This window comes from Chaetodon trifascialis, chromosome 1 (assembly GCF_039877785.1).
Source record: "Chaetodon trifascialis isolate fChaTrf1 chromosome 1, fChaTrf1.hap1, whole genome shotgun sequence".
In the NCBI taxonomy this organism is placed as follows: Eukaryota; Metazoa; Chordata; class Actinopteri; order Chaetodontiformes; family Chaetodontidae; genus Chaetodon; species Chaetodon trifascialis.
Window position 1 is genome coordinate 2,750,209 of NC_092056.1, and position 16,962 is coordinate 2,767,170.

The window sequence follows — 16,962 nt, forward strand, 5'->3', positions numbered from 1 at the left end:
GGGAAAACAAACACGACTGGATTACCAATCTGGCAAAGCAGATGAGCCCCAGAGGCCCAGGTTCACTGCACATCTATTGGTTTATGGTAATTTGATTAATTACCGATTTATTTGCAGTACTACGGTACTGTATCAACAAAGGTGGGCCCTGCAGTATGACCTAATCTTGTGACACTGTTTGTAGAGAGAGCATGTGTCATAATCTTTAACACCTTTGTTAATTCAGTTTTATTGTCCTCATGAGAAGCAGATTCCTTTATAAAATTGCATTTAATCAAATGACCTCAAATGAACTGTCACAAAAAACCTGGAGCCAGTCAGTATCATTTCAGCCCTGCTTAGTTCCTGGGTCTCTGTTCTGCTGTGTATCTGTATTTAGTGGGAATTGAAAGATACCAGCATATGAACAAACTATATTAAAGATAAATCTTGCCTCCAGGACCTTCCATAACGTTAATCCAGCTATAGAGATACATCCTATACATTCATACAGATCACTCATCAGTTCATCATGATACATGCAGGTAAACTTATTCTGTAATTGTCCAAAACTCTCTACTGAATGCACAGTAAGTGGATCTGATGCATATGTTGTAGTACGGACCCACTTCTGTGTATTTTTTGGATTTTGATGCAGTACTTGTTGCTCATGTCAGAATAAACTGTGGCACACTGTTGCAGTTATTTCACTGAAAATGCAAAAATGAGGTGTCAGTGTTAAGTCACAGTTAAAAAGTGTATGGATGAAATGCTTGATTGACAGACTGGACTAGTTTATATGCAGATTTATTTTAATCTATTATAATACATTGTAATTTATTTGTTGACTTCTATTTTGCATTTGTAATCTGATTACTTTTATAGTAACAAATAGCGGTAAATAAATGTCGAAAAAGTAGAATACTGCATTCTAAAATGTATTGGACAGAAGTAACGTTAGCTACCTCAAAATTGTACTTATGTACAGTAATTGATTATATGTAGTATACAGATATTTTATAAATATACGGATTTCTTCATTAAATCGTCCGTCACTTCCGGTACGACCCTGTTTTCCCTCCGACGTTTGAAGGAACCTTTCTCTTCGTTCCGGCCTAACTGGAGCAAACATGGCGGCAGAGGGAGATGTCGATTTGGACCTGGAAGCCGAGGAAAACTGCACTGGAAAACCGGCAGAAAAGCCTCGGAAACATGACAGCGGAGCCGCAGACCTGGAGAGAGTCACGGACTACGCGGAGGAGAAGGAAATCTCCAGCTCTGACTTAGAGACGGTGAGAGCTCCCGGCTAACGTTAACGTTAGCGGGGCAACGTGCGGCTGCCGCTGGCTGCACTGCCGAACATCATCACTCATACCAAACCATGTGTTTAGCTCAGAGGAGTTGTACTGTGTTTTATTTAAGTGGATGTCTTGTTGGATTCATAGATTTCTAAGTAATTCCCATCACTTTATGTTAAAAATGAGCTATTGTTTGCTTGGTTATTATGCAGCTAACGGTTAGCTCGGCGGCTAACTGCCTCTTAGCGAGCTAGCTTAAACTGTTTGTCAGTTTGCTTCATTGAACCAACATGTGAAAATTCAGTGTCAGTGAGTTTTCAGACGAGGTGAAGTGTCAGTCTCATCCATATTTTTTAAATAGTCCTCTTCATCTTTCGGAGGATTGAGGAGTTAAATGTGTCTTTACAGGTTTTTACAGGTTGGCTCAGAAAAGATATGATTTTCTGTAATAAGGATGAATAACATTTGGTGAATCTGTGACCTCTTTTTGATTTTCCTTTACCTTTGATTTACATTTTATATCATGAGTTTTGTTTTTAATGATGTAGTGATGATGGCCAAATGCCACATACATACGTGCACCTTCTTATTTGTGCTTCATTTTAAAATAACATTTTAGAATCTATTTCATATTTCATATGCTTAAATTGAAGATAAAAGACCTGAACGATGATATAATATACAACGCAAATAAATCCCTCGTTTCATTGGTCAAACTTTATCTGTTGTGATGTTACAGTTAATACTAATATTAATACTAATTCCAATGTTTCTCCTTTCAGGCCATGTCAGTGATTGGAGACCGAAGGTCACGAGAACAGAAAGCCAAACAAGAGAGGTGAGATCAGCGGTGAGCCTCGTGGTCTTCACATGTGGACACACGATGTGTATCAGCAGCATCATTTCTTCCTGTGGATCGTACGTGGATCCTGTAGTTACTCAGCAGTCAGCAAACCCAGATCTGACTACGAGAAGCAAAGTGTTAGTAGTTATCGGCAGGTTTTGGGGGTCAAAGCGTTCTCACGTGCAGCCTGAGCTTCTCCTCAGAAAACACACAAGCTGTTGATTTTTCTCACTTTGTCGTTTTGCTTTCAGGGAAAAAGAGTTGGCCAAAGTCACCATCAAGAAAGAGGACGTAGAACTAATTGTAAGTTCTTCAGTTGTTGTTTAAGTCCGGTTTTGGTGCACAACACGGCCAAAAGTATGTGGACACTGGAATAGCACACACGAGACAATGAAAAGCCATGCTAAAACCACGTAGCATCACTTAGCATGTCTTATTCTTAACTTTTAAAGTCACCAGAGCGTTAATGGTCTTTGAAAACCACTTCTTTATGGACCAGCTGGAGCGTTGGCTTGACCACTGAAAACACGACTGAGTGCTCAGCTTTTGGTTTCCTGTCACAGTGATCAAGACGGCCAAACTAAGAAACCCGTATGGGGGAGGGGGTCCACATGCTGTGCCATGATGTACATCCAGACTTGCAGCTGTGTCATGTATTTATTAGTTAAACCTGCTTTTTCATCATAAGCTTGTCGGTGTCAAACTGAACGTTTTCGTGTCGCCGTGCAGATGTCAGAGATGGAGATTTCGAGGGCCGTGGCCGAGCGCAGTCTGAGGGAACACATGGGGAACGTGGTGGAGGCTCTGGTGGCTCTGACCAACTGAACAAACAGCATTTACACACTGGACTGCTTCACCGCGTGTTTTTTACCTGGGCTCATCGTCACAAGGCTGAACTGAAGTCAGCCGTTAAGTCTTGTGACGTAATCGACCCCAAATCCTTTTTTTCTTTTATAAAATAAAAGTTGACCCGCCTCCTTTTGTGCCTGAGATTAAATTCATTTTAATACTTGTTTGAAAAGTTTTAAAAAGGAAGAAAATACAAGTTTTATTCACAAACAAAACAAGTTACATACCTGTACCTTCACAAATATGAAAAATAAAAAGGTAACGCAGGAAATAAGAAGAAGAATCTGCCAAATCTGAAAGCTGATTTTTACAAAATGAAACCCCGCCCCGCTGCCTTACAGCTGAACGAGGTATCTGAGTGTGAGGTGGCTCAAAGCCACAAATGTTTAGGACTTTACATCACAAATATTTTCCCTTCATCTCCTCAAAATGCAGCAATTCTCGAATAAAGCAGCTGCATTTTAAGAAGGAGCCGACATTAAGTTCGTTTTTTAACTGCTGGTGCAGCTTCCTGGTGGATAAACAGTGGATTCAGTCTGTTTTCCTTCCACGACGTGAAGTCGTCCGAAGGAGTCCGTGGACTCAGCAGGACGCAGCTCAGTCTCTGGGCGGCCTCTGAAGACCTGGTGAAGTGTGTCACGCCTTAAGTCTTCCTCTTCTTCACTGTGGGCCGCTCGAACACGTCCCTCACGCCCGCCGCCTTCTGCTTGAAGAACTTGCTGTTCTGAGCGCTCTCCTGGGCCCAGGCCGAGTCGAACGACGTGGTGTCCTGGTCCACCAGGTGGGTGTACTTGGTGCGTCCAGACCGACCGAAGTTTTTGACCTTGTGAGGGAAACAAAGCAGAACAGATCAGCTCTGAGCGGAATGACTTCGCCTTTATGCAAAGGAAAACCACTAAAATACAGTTGATGGAAAAAACGTCTTCATTTTCTTGGGTTAAAATATTGTGCAGGTTAATATTTGACAGCAATGAAACAGATACAAATTATGATTCTAATGTGGAAATGTGATTTTTTTTTCTTCTGCATTTAACACATTTAAGGTGATGTACACATTTGGTGCATGATTCGACAGACTAACAACATTTTATGGCAAGAAGTCGCCACATTCACTTCATCTTCTCGGGATTCTTGACTTCAGACAGACGTGGAAACTGTTCAGTTGCATGTTTCCCATCACATGAACACAATCTGGTTTGATTTGATTAAGGTGTGATTCAGTGATCAGAGGGGAATTACTCTGCTGTAACACTCAGCTGACCTTTCAGGCTTCAACATGCCACCAACAGCAAACACGTGAGGAGAGACGGCAGCTCACCTGCATGACTTTGGGTAGGATGGTTTTGTTGAAGTGGTCCTCCAGAGTCGGAGCGCTGAAATCTCTCTTGTAGACGTCGTCCTCCCCGTCCTGTAACAGAAATCATGTTTACAGCTTCAGACCGCTGAGCAACCTGCAGCTGCAGATTTACCGTCTGCAACGCTGCATCAGGTCAGACTTCATAAGCTCCTTCAGTGATGGAAACAAAGCAAACACACCTGCTGAGCGACATTAGTTAAACTTGTCTGCTCTTCACCTTATTCAAAGCTTCATTTAACCAGAAAAGTGCATCACTGAGATTAAAGATCTATTTCAGACGTGTGTCCTGACCAAAGGGAACGCTAAGACATTAAAGTAGTGATGAAGTGTTAACAACACAGCTGAGGTCAGAGCGGAAACGCTAACGTTTCAGTGGCCTCACCATGAAGAAGGCTCCTCTGTGGTAGTACTTCTGGAGGAACTTGTATTTGCCTTTGGTGGCTTTGTTGGTGATGACTTTGCCGCTGTTGCGGAGCTCCGCCCTGCGCTCCTCCTCCGTCAGGTTGTGGAATCTCTCGATTTCAGACTTCTCCCGCTCCATCCTGAGGACGAACCCCATCATTACCACCTCAACAACAGCACCGAGCTTACTGGAAGCTGCTACACATCTAAACTCCTTTCAGAGAGTCGCGTCTGTACTCACTGTTCTCTGGCCTCTCTGTCCCTCTTGATGCGTTTCAGCTCTCTGACTTTCCAGGCTTCGTATTCTTCCTCCTCGTTCTCTCCGTCGGTGTCCAAAGCCTCGAGAGCAGCCAGCGTGCGCCGGTTCTCCTCAAACTCCTTCTTAGCCTCCTCCTCCACAATCTTGAGGGTGTAGCGCCGTCGCTCCTCGGCCTGCCTCTTGGCCTCGGCCTCCAGCTCTCTTTGCCTCTGCTCCTCTGCTTCGCGCTCAGCCACCGTGACTCTGTCCTTCCTGACAGAACAGACGGAAGATACACATTAAACATCTGTGAGGTGAAAATGAAGCGTTACCTTGAATTCATGATTTTCCCCTTCACACTCCAGCAGCTGACTGACTGGATGTAAGTTCATCAGTTTGCAAAAATGCTTCAGCTTCTAAAAATCTTATATTTAAGAGCGATACGTGAAACAACTCCAGACTGAGAGACATCCAGTTCCAACACAATGTCCTGCTTCATCACAAAGGAGGAGACCAAACCTCAAAACTCATTAGCTGAACATTTAATGTGACTTGAAGTAATCTAACTACTCTGTCCGTTCCATTCGATCGACCTCACGCTGGGTGACCGCATCGCTGAGCATGACGATGTGCAGTCTCAAGCGTGGGCTCTTCAGATCTATGGGACGTATATATTAGTAGTGTGTTACTACAGTCAGAAGGACACACTGTGTCGTGGATTGAGGGGGCTCCTTTTAACTGTTAAATGGCATTGTGGGGACAGCTCGCTCTCCATCAGCTCATACTTGCGGATGAAGACGGGTTTGAGACGTGGCTCCGCTTCGTCCTCGCTGTCTGTGTACTCTTCATATTCAGACTCAGACTCAGACTCCTCCCCGGACTTCCCTTCCTCCTCCACCTCCATGACCTCCATCTCCTCATTCTTCCGTTCGACGGCTCGCTGACGCATCATTGCTCGTCTCCTCTCGATTTCCTGCACAGAAAGACAAAGTCCACGTTAAAAACTTTTCCGGATGGAACAAAAGAAGCACTGACAGGAATTCTGACTGGGACAAGCACACTCATAGCAACCTCATCATCCACTTCCTCTTCTTCCTCCTCTTCTTCCTCACTACTCTCCTCCCGCTCTGGGTGCCAGGTACCTTCATCAGAGTCCTCGCTGCTCTCAGCCACCACTTCAGGCTCCGCAATCTGTCTGTGTCTCGCAAGCCTGAGGACAAACAAACAGGAAGCAAAGTGGATCAAATGAGCATTTCAGCTCCACGACTCAGTCGAACCCTCAGAGCTGTGTGTTACCTCTCCTCCACGTCCTCAGAGACACGGTTGAGTAGACGTTTGAGACGTGGGTCCGAGACCTCCTCTTCCTCCAGCTCCACCTCTGGCTCCATTTCCTTCCCCTTCTTCACAAACTGGAAGTCTTCTTCTTCCTCATCAGACGACTCCATCGGCGCATAGTCAGGACGTTTCCCTGACACGTACCGCTTCACCTTCACCTTTTCCATCGAGAGCTCACCTGAGATATGCAGAGACAGTAATGAGCTTTCCAACTCCTGGTGCTGACGGCACAGATCTTTGCTTAAATCTATTTCAGGTTTTATTAAAATACCTTCATTAGGGAGAACTATTCAACAGCTCAGCAAAAAACACTCTGTCAAGTTTGTAATGTTACGTTTTTGTTTGAGGATGAGTCAGAAATATGATGATTCATTAATATTCAGCTCATTCTGCTTTTTGTGATCAACTATTTAGGTTTTAGCAGCTGACAGAAAAACCCAAGAGAGATTAACTGTAGCTTCCCATCTACACTATAAGGCCAAAAGTATGTGGACACCAAAACATCACGCCAGTGATGGTTGAGCATCTCGCTCCCGATCAGTGACCATGAATACGCTCCTGCAGCCTGAATGAATATACTAATTTAAAGATTTAGTATGTCAGTATTAATTACTAACTGATCCTTCCCATCGTTTCAGAATATTTTTGTTTTTTAGCAGTGAGGTTAAGCTAGGCTAGGCTAGCTGGCTAACCTAGCACGCCGCTAGCCGCCTGCTAGCTGAGCGCTACGTCTCACCTTTCTCATTCCGGACCGGCACGGCTCCGGCCGTGGACTGGATGGGAGGAAGCTTCATGTTGAGAGCTTCGCGACTAGACATGGCTGCCTGGTCGATGGTATTAACTGAATAAAGGTAAAAATTAGTTTTTTACTTGGACAAAATGCGCTCGTCTTCGCTCCTATTAAACGGAAGTTTAGCACACTGAAGAGTGAGCGGACCGGAACTTGACTTGTTCCGTGGGGTAATTCCGCCCTACGAGAAACACAAAACTATATATATAAATCCTATGTTTTAGTCTAAAAACAGGGTTTGTATAGGAGAGGATTTATATATAGTCACATACTTTGCCGATAAAGCCTTGATCAGTAAATCCTGATTCTGATGAAATATTCTGGTCTTCTGTCTGAACATTAATTGACTATTGTTTATCATTAGCCCTGCAATCGGCTGGCGACCGGTTCAGGGTGTACCCCGCCTCTCGCCCATTGTAGCTGGGATAGGCTCCAGCCCCCCGCAACCCCGAAAGGGATAGGCGGTATAGATAATGGATGGATGTTTATCATTAAAATAGAAACCGATCCATTACGACACACTGAATGGTACTGGTTCCTCATCTGGTAAAAACTGCAAAGTTGCTTATTATCATGCTGTAGGTCACGTCTTTGAATACTGCAAACTCTGATTACAAAGAGTGACTGATCCAGTGTGTCAAATTCACATCATTAACTGATAACTAAAACAACAGTAATACTCATTCTAATGCTCATAAAGACACTAGATGTCACTACACCAAGCTGTCAGCATAACCTCATCTGTACAACCAAAGAAGAAATTAGAGCACACACTAATGTGTATGAAATTTCATTTATTTGCATAATTTAGAAATGAAAATGCATTTGATTTGTCATTTGAACATTCTGTTTAGCACTGCGCTGCGCCGTGTTGTCAGAGCTGGACTCCTCTCTGTCTGAACAGCTCGTCCAGCTTCTCCTCCAGAACTGAGCTGGCCCCTCTCAGGCCTTTCACCACCTCACTGGCCCACACAAAATACTCCTGGACCCGCTCGGCTGACCAACCTGCCAAACACACACGAATAAAATCAGAAATCAGAAAAAGCATGAGTAAATCTACTTGTATTGTATTGCATTTTGAACTTTTTTAAAACTTGAATGAAGTCCTCTCCACAGTTACAGTAAAGGAGCAGTGACAGTGAGAGGAAGGTGCTGACCGACAGGTGTGCAGCGGTTCAGGTCCCTCAGGTTGTACAGTTTATCAGCCAGTTTGACCAGTTTGGCTTGGTGGCTGCAGTGAGGCGCATGTTCCACCTGCTGACGCTTCCTCTCCTGTTTGGGCAAGCTTTTGTCGTCCGTCACCTCCTGAACGATACGAGTGACGGTCGGTCCGAACTTTGCCTCAAGCTCTGCAGGAGAGGTGTCCGTGTCCTCCACCGTGTCATGAAGCAGAGCGGCCTGCAACAAACGCCACACAGCCTGAGCAACACAACAAACGCCGGCCATGACAGTGTTCACTGACAGCAACTGACTGATAACATACTTGCAAAACCTCGATGTCTGTGACGCCTCCTTCGTGGCTGAGGATTCTTGCTACTCCTTAAAAGTACACACAGAGCTGTGAGTATCAGAGAGGAAAAGCAACAAGAGCTCTCATTGTTTTCAGCTGCTGCCACAAACAACAGGATTATAAACTGAGTGGGCATGAACCACTCAACCAAGTTATCAACACGACGAGGAGAGTCTCAGATATAATACATTCAGCTGTCTGTTCACTGCAATCCAAACAGATGAAAAAGTTCATGGCAAAACATTTAGTAGCAAAGATGTTAAAGGTTTCTTTTAGGACACGTGACACAAACAGAAAAAACTACTCTGGAAATTGTACAAACATAATGTTTAACCGGCAAATATTAACATTTCATAAACAAACAGAACTTTGTGAGCGACACTTCATTGTTTGTTTTTCATTTCAATTAGTAGCCAGAGAACATGAAACTCTCTGTTCCACTGACTGTTCAGTAACATCCTCAATGCATTTTCTGTTTTTCCCCCACAAATATAATGAAATTTTACTTCAGCTCCTTTATGAAAGCTTATTAATTTGAAAACAAACTGGAACTTTTCCTCGCCACTGTCGCCAAGTGCTTGCTCATGGGGGAATTGTTGGTTTCTTTGTAGATAAAAGAGCTTGGTCTGTACCAGCTCTATATGGAAAGTGTCCTGAGACAACTTCTGTTGTGATTTGGCGCTATACAAATAAAATTGAATTGAATTGAATTGAATTGAATTGAATTGAATTGAATTGAATTGAACTCAAACAATTTCTTCATTACTACTTTTTATTCAAGCTTTGAAGTCTGTGATAAAAAAGATCTGTTCTCACAGATCCCTGTGGCACTATATGTTATTCAGATTGTGTTGTAAGTACAACTTCAAATACAGGAGCTGAATAGCTTCTATTTAGGTGTTTTAAAGTAAATTTGAAAGGTTTTGCAATATTGCTAGCTAGTATATAAATAGGGTTATTATATCCCAACCAATACTTCATTTATGAAGAGAGTACCACACAGTGAGTGTACTTTGAGAAGGTTTTAAACTACAGCAGAGAAAAAACATACTGTTACTGTGGCTGCAGTGACAAACAATATGTTGGCATTCAAGTTTGCTGTCTGCTATAGTACAACAACAACAACAACAACAACAACAACAACAATAATAATGTCCTCGTCATTCGTCGACACCCCACTTCTTATTTCGACATTTCAGTATTGAAGATTTCCGAGCAACACTGGAAGGCATCACAACAAAGTACGAAGACTCCTACCTACCAATGGGGTGATTAATGTACGGCGTTTGTTCTGTATCTTTACGGCGTTGGTTACGATGTTTCTCTGCGGCAAAATGAACAGTCTCTAACAATAAAACTGCGTCTGAATTCATGGTGTTAAACAATATAAAGTGAGAAAAAATCTGAGTCAGGTGATTTTAACTCCAACGTCGCTCGCTGCTTATGTAGCGTACCAGTCCGTTCCTTGTGGTGTCCGGGTAGAAACAGCTGACGATGGGATTACTTCCATTTATTTAGCTACGGAAGCAGGCAGTTTCAAACATCGCGTAAACGCATTTTTGATGAAGTTTTGACAGATCGTCACTGCTTAATTTTCCGTCTTGAATATTTTTGTGAAATTACTTTCATGTCAGTGACAGTATCTTAACGCCAATCGTATTCTTTAAAATACGTGTCATGTGAAGGGTGTGTTTTTAGCCAATAAGCTAACCCAGCTAGCAGGTGAACAGCAGAGATTCTTGCCTCATCCGTGTGTTTCTGGTGGTTGGAGCCTCTCTGTCATTACACAGTCTCCTCCTGGCGTAGTACCGTTATATGAGGTCCTTTTTTTGGTTTCTGGGTGATTATTGTCTTGTTGCCGTTGTGGCCCAGGATGGCTCACAGCACCAGGAGAGATTCCCCGGAGCTCCCTGACTTCTCTCTGCTCAAGAGGCTGGCCAGAGATCAGCTCATCTACCTGCTAGAACAGGTAGGACCAAGCCACAGTGTGTCTCTGCTTAATTTACTTGGCTGGCTGCCACCTGGCTCTTACTGCAAACATGCCACCGGTGATATGAATGTGGAAACAGCTGATGTCAGCGTTTTTATTATTGGGCATCACGCGAACATACAGATGACAGTTAGCAAAAAGGAGAAATGAAGGATGCTTTTACTCTGAATGAGATTTCAGAATGTGAGCAGTTACGAAGCAGCTGTTACACTTCTGACCACGCCCCATCTGTGATGTCACAGCAGGTGTAGGTCACAGGTGAAACGCTTTGCTTTGTCTCGATAATCTCTGTTGTTCTTATTGCCAACAAATCACAAAAAAAGACTAAAACCTACAGTGAATTACTGTCTGTGTGTCCTGATACTCTGCGTATACAGGTTAAGCATCACCTATTAGATGTCTGAAATGGATTTTATTCTCCCTCCAAGTGTCACATCGCTTGATAGCAGAAGTTAAACATGAGAAACTGTTTCAGATCCGACGTTGGGGATCGTTCAGAGCCGGTGTTATCTAAGCGGCAGCCATGACAAGAGCTTCATGCGTTCTCTAAATGCCAATGAAAGGTGCTTTAAAGCTTCCTTTCTTATCTTTAGCGTAGGGTGCTAGGAAAGGAAAGGAGAGAATGCCGTCCCACAATTCCTTGCAGCAGCAGCAGCAGCAGCAGCAGCAGCAGCGTTTAAAGCGATTCATACTGACCACAGTCAGATTCTCTGCACTGCTGTCGTCTCTTCCTGATGAATTCTCCTTCACGTCTTTCCTCCACCTCATGACGTTTTCCACCGAGGTGGATTTGTGCTGTTCTCCAGCTCCTGATTAAGACTGGAAATAAATGTTTTTACTCTGCAGTGTCACCAAATAGCTCTGTATTTCAGTGGAGAGTGAATCCTGTTTGTGTCGCGAAGAGCAGAAAACAAACTGCGTGTGTTGTTGGACAGATTGTCTTCACTCCTCTGTCTTCTTCTCTTTGTCGCACAGCTCCCGGGGAAGAAGGACCTCTTCATCGAGGGGGACCTGATGAGCCCGCTGGATCGTATCGCTAATGTGTCAACGCTGAAGGTGAACCTCGTCAGCTGGGACACGTCTGACTGTTCGGGTTGAGAAAAACTGCAGTTTCCAGTATCGCTTTCAAATATTTTCTACCTTTTTTTTTTTACAGCAACACGAAGTCGACAAACTCTACAAAGTGGAATACAAACCTGTTATCAGCACCTCAGATCAGTGAGCCCAGCAGCCTCCTCCACACACACACGCACGCACGCACGCATGCACGCACACACACACACACACACACACACACCTGATGTGACTGCTCGACATTGTGGTGTTTCTCTCTTACAGGCTCTGTTTTCTGATCCGGCCCAGAATAAAAACTGTGAAATGGATCTGTGGTAAGAGGAGTTGGACGTTTGCTTGCTCTGATGAAGGCTCAGTGACACTTTGACAGTTCAACGTAGATCGATAACGAAGGAAAACATCACGTGGTGCTCCTTCTTGTTCCAGATGTGGCCAATGCAGACAAGGCAGCAGGAAAATTTAGGAGATACAAGATCATCTTTACCCCTCAGAAGGTATTTCCGCCCTGCTGCTGTTTGCTTTGGGTCGTTTCGGGTGAGGGTCTTCATGTTTACCTGCTGACCCTCTCGTATCCTGCAGTTCTATGCGTGCGAGGCGGTGCTGGAGGAGCAGGGGATCTTCGGAGGTACGTGAGCATCCTTTCTTCTTCACTCTGTGTTTTAGTAGCAGTGATCAGTGCTGACCCTTGCCCTCCCACAGATGTGACCACTGATGAGTGGGCTTTCTACCTGCTTCCGCTTGACGATGACATCATCAGTCTGGAGCTGCCAGAATTCTTCAGAGACAACTTCCTGGTAAATAACGTGCACCGCGTGTGAAATGATCAGTCGACTCATTTATTAACACAATAATAAGAATTCTGATCAAGATTGATAATTAATTGTTTAAAAAAAGCTCCATAAAATTCTTTGGTTTCACCTTGGCTGCACATTGTGGCTGCAGCTAATGATTATTTTCAATTAAATTGTGAAAAATGTGAGAAATTGATTATGAATTCCAGCACTAATGGCAGTTTGAACCAGCGTTTAAATAGCACCAAAGTGCAGCACAGGTGCATCAGGTTGAGTCTCTTCACGCAGGCGGGGGACCAGCGGTGGGTGAGGACGGCCGGCAGCGCTCTGCACCTCCTTCACTCCCTCTACGGCCCCTTCTCAAAGATCTACGGGATTGGACGATGCTCCAAGGTGCAGTAGAAACTGCGGTGTGATCGAGTTTAACTCTCAGGGCCGCTGTCGTGTGTTTTGGCTTGTCCTGGTTTCAGGATGCTCACGATGGAGGATTGACTGTCCGTTCACTGTGTCTGGTTCCAGATGGCGTACGAGTCGTGGAGGGAGCAGGTCGAAGAGGGAGAACAAAGAGCTCGTCAGGCTGAAATAGGAAAAGTTTTTCTTATCGACAGAGGTGAGGTGGCCGTCTCTGAGTGGAAGACATGCTGAGCTGTGCGTGTCTCCTCGCTGACGCCGTCATTGTCTTTGCAGATGTGGACTTTGTCACTCCTCTGTGCTCACAAGTTGTCTATGAAGGACTCGTGGACGATGTGTTTAGGATCAAATGTGGTGGGTATCAAAGTGAAAATCTGCATCCAGACACCGAGACCGTGTCCACACGAAGGCAGAGAAATCTGAAAACTCTGTTTAAATCTGAGAATCACGTGTCTGAAACACGGAAACACCCCGATAACATGACAATGGCTAAATCTCTTCTGCAGGGTGCGTGGAGTTTGGACCTGATGTCACCTCCTCAGACAAAAGTGTCAAAGTCATGGTGAACTCTCAGGATAAGGTAGGTCAGCGTGGAGCCGTCGCCTGCGGAGCTTTCATCATCGTGGCTTGACGTTAAATGTCTGAACTCTCACATGTCTCACAGGTGTTCGGTGAAATCAGGAACGAGCATTTCTCCAACGTCTTTGGTTTTCTCAGTCAGAAAGCCAGGAATCTCCAGACTGCATACGATGTGAGTAAACGTTAGTGACCCTCGTCAGTCATTGTGTCACGGCGGCGTAGCTGACGCTGTTTCCTGTGCTGATGCTGCAGAAGCGTCGGGGGATGGACATAAAGCAGATGAAGACGTTCGTGTCAGAGGAGCTGAAGGGGTTGAAGCAGGAACATCGTCTTCTCAGCCTGCGTGAGTGTAGCAGCCGCTCGCTGTGTGTCGCTCAGTTTCACGTCATGTTAGCAAAGCTGCGTCGCTGACCGTCGCTCCTCTTTCAGACATCGGCGCCTGTGAGTCGATAATGAAGAAGAAGACAAAGCAGGATTTTCAGGAGCTGTTGAAGACTGAACACTGTGAGAATTCTCTGTCTGTCCTCTGTCTGTCCACGCGCTGTATTTCCGGTAAATGTTTCTGATGTAAATCTGTTTTCTGTTCCAGCTTTACTTGAAGGATTTGAAATCCGTGAATGCATTTCGTTCATAGAGGAGCACATCAACAGACAGGTGATTAACACAGTCTGATGGACCAGCAGGCCAAATAATTACTAATAATATGCTGGAGGCTTATTTATTTTCTGTTTTTGAAGGTCTCCATGATAGAAAGTCTGAGGCTGCTTTGTCTTCTGTCTATCACAGAAAACGGTGGGTTGTCTTCATATAATTGCTTCATGAAAAATGTCTAAAATGCCGTTTCAACAACTGATTTTTTTGTTTTTCTCTCACAGGACTCCTGCCGAAAGATTACCGCTCATTAAAAGCACAGTATCTGCAGGTGAGCTTCAACGTGTCCGAGACTGTTTTTTATCTCCCAAACTAACCTTCAGTTCATGTTTCTGACAGTCTTAAACAGAAAGAAGTTTTGGTCTGTGTGACATTGTCTCTGTTTGATGGCGTCAGAGCTACGGCGTGAACCACCTGCTCACATTCGCCAACCTGAGGCAGCTGGGGCTGCTGGTGGAGCAGCAGCCGGGGGAAACGCTCACGGTCATGGAGAGCAAAGTGGGCAAACTGGTCAACGACAGAACAGCAGGTGAGACAGGCTTCGTTTGGCATCTGCTCAGCGTCTCCACGTGCACACAAACCTGACGGAGGCAGATTTCATCATCATCCGTACTGCTCTTTTCATTCTTTGTTTTTTTCCAGGAAAGCTGACCGACGCCTTCTCGTCTCTCGCCAAGAAGAGCAATTTCAGAGCTCTGAGCCGGAAACTCAACCTGGTCATTTTTATCATCCTTTGCTCCAAAATGAATTTCCATCATGTCACAGAAGGTCATTCAGCAGGTTTTTTTGTGTCTTAACTGCATCATATCATCATATTTTATGTACAGGTGCCAAAGTCAGGTGAAGAGTACGACCTGCGCGTCCCACGAGACATGGCTTACATCTTCAGCGGCGCCTACGTCCCTCTGAGCTGCAAACTCGTCGAGCAGGTGAGGAAACCGGTGAGGTTTAATTATTCCACAGGATCTGACTCATGATGAAACGTTCCTGAACGCTGCTCCTGGTGTGGTCATCTGCAGGTGCTGGAGCGAGACAGCTGGACGGGGCTCGAAGAAGTCACCAGGCTGCTAAATGGGCACGAATTCGCTGTTACAGGTTAATACAGTGTTGTGTTTAACAGGCTGTTGAGTTCACGTACTGGGTTATTTTTTATGACAAGACAAAGGCTTCACACGGGCGGCATGAAAGGAAAGATCATTAAGCTTGAGATTCATCCTCATACTCCAAATAATTTAATTCTAAGTCCGACTGAGTTCTGGAACTAACACAAAGTGGCCTCTAGAAGTCTAAGTTAGTTGGTTTCCAGCACTTTTAGTCAAATTCAGATATTTCATTTTCATTGTAAACTTCTGTTGGTCCAAATGCTCTGACACAGAAAAGCAGTGAGGAAGCAGGAAATCGTAGCTTGCATGAGCACAATACAGTTAAGATAAGTAAGATTTGGTGGGAGTAAGGGAGAAATAGGATTACTGACCTGCTACCTGTACACAGGTGTAACCTGATTTCCTGTGTGCCTGCAAACACACCGACTGTTCAGACAGAACAAGTCCAGCCACTTCTGAATGCTCCGAACTGATGAATGCTGAAGGTATTTTCTCTCACCAGGCAGCAACGGCGCTGATTTAAGAGCGAAGAGCGACGCCCAGCGCATCATTCTTGTCATGTTCCTCGGCGGCTGCACCTTTTCTGAGATTTCAGCCCTGCGTTTCCTCGGCAGAGAGAGAGGTAAACGAGGCCGAACGCTGATGTTACGGGAGAACGCTGCTGCTGTTTGGCCCTGAATGTTAACCTAACAGACAGAAGCCTTTGAACTGAATTGAACCGTAATATAATTGGTAGTGTAGAAGACATTGGTCGGATGGTACGACGTGTCTTGTATTCTTTTGGTGCCATAATTCCTGGCAATCACCAGACATCCACAGAAGAAACTGAATTTTCTTCCAGAGATGAATCCCTCAGAAACATGTCACATCACATTCAGCAGTATTGTTTTACTGAAAACAAGATTTTCCACCTTTTTGTGTCTCTTTTTATTATATAAAGATAAATAAACCTACATATAAGAATGTGTAACACATGATTAGGCTATAACTCATATTTTCTTTATGAGTCTGTAATTTCCTAATAAAGGAAAGAGAAGTTAGCTTTCAAGTGAATATTAATTCATTATTAATTACTGGAAAATGTAACCTCCATGTACGTCTGCTTTTATGCTTTTCTGTGGACAAATGTTTGCATGTTCAGCTGACTTTGTGTTCATAGACAATGGATTTAATTAACTGGAGGTGTACCAAATCCATGAGTTCTTTCCATGAAACTGCTTAGAAGTTAGCAGAAAGCCTTATGGAGACATGTCCCTTTGTGACAAAAGAGCTGAATGAAGGTTAAAGTGACTTAAATAAACAGTACTTCTTTGTGTTTCCAGGTTATAAATTCATTGTGGTAACAACTGCCATTACAAACAGTTCAAGACTGATCGAGGCGCTGCTGGACAACCACGTATGAAGCCTGATGGACACAAACTGAGACATTCCTGCGGACACTGTCCTGCGTTCCCTGCAGCACTGGAAGTACAGATGAACATATGCATAAAGAGTCTGTGTCTTACAGCGAAAGAAGTGCAAAGATGTACAAAATGAATAAATGTTTTTAATACGCGTGCTGCTGGTTTTATTTCGGCTTGTCTGAGGGTCGAACTGCTCTGAATTCTTCTGTCTAAAATTAACAACAGCGTCATTGTTGCATGAAGTGTCAAACTGCTGCTAAGATGCGTCACCGCACCCTCCATGAAACCGGTGCATTTGTTTTTAACATTAGTCAATCGGCGATGGGCGGGTCTCCGTGTAGAAGGGGGAGTCGAAGAC

The 16,962-nt window shown here is 44.3% G+C and overlaps 4 protein-coding genes across 4 annotated transcripts; 2 read left to right on the top strand and 2 right to left on the bottom strand.

Annotated features, from left to right (window-relative positions):
* Positions 1 to 1,086: 1,086 nt before the first annotated feature.
* hypk (huntingtin interacting protein K) lies at positions 1,087 to 3,099 on the top strand. Its single transcript, XM_070968628.1, has 4 exons — positions 1,087 to 1,271; positions 2,060 to 2,115; positions 2,373 to 2,424; positions 2,851 to 3,099. Exons 1-4 carry the CDS (start codon positions 1,110 to 1,112, stop codon positions 2,944 to 2,946), a joined length of 366 nt encoding a protein of 121 aa, XP_070824729.1. The 5' UTR covers positions 1,087 to 1,109; the 3' UTR covers positions 2,947 to 3,099.
* A 3-nt stretch (positions 3,100 to 3,102) lies between these two features.
* mfap1 (microfibril associated protein 1) lies at positions 3,103 to 7,247 on the bottom strand. The gene is made up of 8 exons (XM_070968615.1): positions 7,039 to 7,247; positions 6,264 to 6,480; positions 6,039 to 6,177; positions 5,753 to 5,940; positions 4,971 to 5,240; positions 4,710 to 4,869; positions 4,289 to 4,378; positions 3,103 to 3,793 (listed from the first exon to the last, which is right to left on the bottom strand). Exons 1-8 carry the CDS (start codon positions 7,118 to 7,120, stop codon positions 3,614 to 3,616), a joined length of 1,326 nt encoding a protein of 441 aa, XP_070824716.1. The 5' UTR covers positions 7,121 to 7,247; the 3' UTR covers positions 3,103 to 3,613.
* Positions 7,248 to 7,865: 618 nt separating this feature from the next.
* On the bottom strand, positions 7,866 to 10,080 carry hddc3 (HD domain containing 3). The gene is made up of 4 exons (XM_070965984.1): positions 9,864 to 10,080; positions 8,576 to 8,631; positions 8,250 to 8,490; positions 7,866 to 8,097 (listed from the first exon to the last, which is right to left on the bottom strand). Exons 1-4 carry the CDS (start codon positions 9,973 to 9,975, stop codon positions 7,967 to 7,969), a joined length of 540 nt encoding a protein of 179 aa, XP_070822085.1. The 5' UTR covers positions 9,976 to 10,080; the 3' UTR covers positions 7,866 to 7,966.
* Positions 10,070 to 16,756, top strand: vps33b (VPS33B late endosome and lysosome associated). Its single transcript, XM_070965974.1, has 23 exons — positions 10,070 to 10,571; positions 11,568 to 11,648; positions 11,749 to 11,810; positions 11,931 to 11,980; positions 12,093 to 12,160; positions 12,246 to 12,291; positions 12,366 to 12,460; positions 12,746 to 12,850; positions 12,977 to 13,067; positions 13,145 to 13,222; positions 13,375 to 13,448; positions 13,533 to 13,619; positions 13,700 to 13,790; positions 13,877 to 13,951; positions 14,037 to 14,101; positions 14,185 to 14,239; positions 14,323 to 14,369; positions 14,495 to 14,627; positions 14,741 to 14,814; positions 14,926 to 15,027; positions 15,118 to 15,193; positions 15,704 to 15,823; positions 16,524 to 16,756. Exons 1-23 carry the CDS (start codon positions 10,476 to 10,478, stop codon positions 16,601 to 16,603), a joined length of 1,851 nt encoding a protein of 616 aa, XP_070822075.1. The 5' UTR covers positions 10,070 to 10,475; the 3' UTR covers positions 16,604 to 16,756.
* Positions 16,757 to 16,962: the final 206 nt, after the last annotated feature.

What these genes read in the sequence shown, in the direction of transcription:
- hypk (XM_070968628.1), top strand. Translation starts at nt 1,110, where the DNA reads ATGGCGGCAGAGGGAGATGTCGATTTGGACCTGGAAGCCGAGGAAAAC. An exon ending in CCAGCTCTGACTTAGAGACG is followed by an intron (nt 1,272 to 2,059) that starts GTGAGAGCTCCC and finishes TTCTCCTTTCAG; the next exon opens with GCCATGTCAGTGATTGGAGA. An exon ending in CAGAAAGCCAAACAAGAGAG is followed by an intron (nt 2,116 to 2,372) that starts GTGAGATCAGCG and finishes TTTTGCTTTCAG; the next exon opens with GGAAAAAGAGTTGGCCAAAG.
- vps33b (XM_070965974.1), top strand. Translation starts at nt 10,476, where the DNA reads ATGGCTCACAGCACCAGGAGAGATTCCCCGGAGCTCCCTGACTTCTCT. An exon ending in AGGAGCACATCAACAGACAG is followed by an intron (nt 14,102 to 14,184) that starts GTGATTAACACA and finishes CTGTTTTTGAAG; the next exon opens with GTCTCCATGATAGAAAGTCT. An exon ending in GCTGCAAACTCGTCGAGCAG is followed by an intron (nt 15,028 to 15,117) that starts GTGAGGAAACCG and finishes GGTCATCTGCAG; the next exon opens with GTGCTGGAGCGAGACAGCTG.
- hddc3 (XM_070965984.1), bottom strand. Translation starts at nt 9,975, where the DNA reads ATGAATTCAGACGCAGTTTTATTGTTAGAGACTGTTCATTTTGCCGCA. An exon ending in GTACATTAATCACCCCATTG is followed by an intron (nt 8,632 to 9,863) that starts GTAGGTAGGAGT and finishes TGTACTTTTAAG; the next exon opens with GAGTAGCAAGAATCCTCAGC. An exon ending in CAGACATCGAGGTTTTGCAA is followed by an intron (nt 8,491 to 8,575) that starts GTATGTTATCAG and finishes CGTTTGTTGCAG; the next exon opens with GCCGCTCTGCTTCATGACAC.
- mfap1 (XM_070968615.1), bottom strand. Translation starts at nt 7,120, where the DNA reads ATGTCTAGTCGCGAAGCTCTCAACATGAAGCTTCCTCCCATCCAGTCC. An exon ending in TCTGAGGACGTGGAGGAGAG is followed by an intron (nt 6,178 to 6,263) that starts GTAACACACAGC and finishes GTTTGTCCTCAG; the next exon opens with GCTTGCGAGACACAGACAGA. An exon ending in GACAGAGAGGCCAGAGAACA is followed by an intron (nt 4,870 to 4,970) that starts GTGAGTACAGAC and finishes GTTCGTCCTCAG; the next exon opens with GATGGAGCGGGAGAAGTCTG.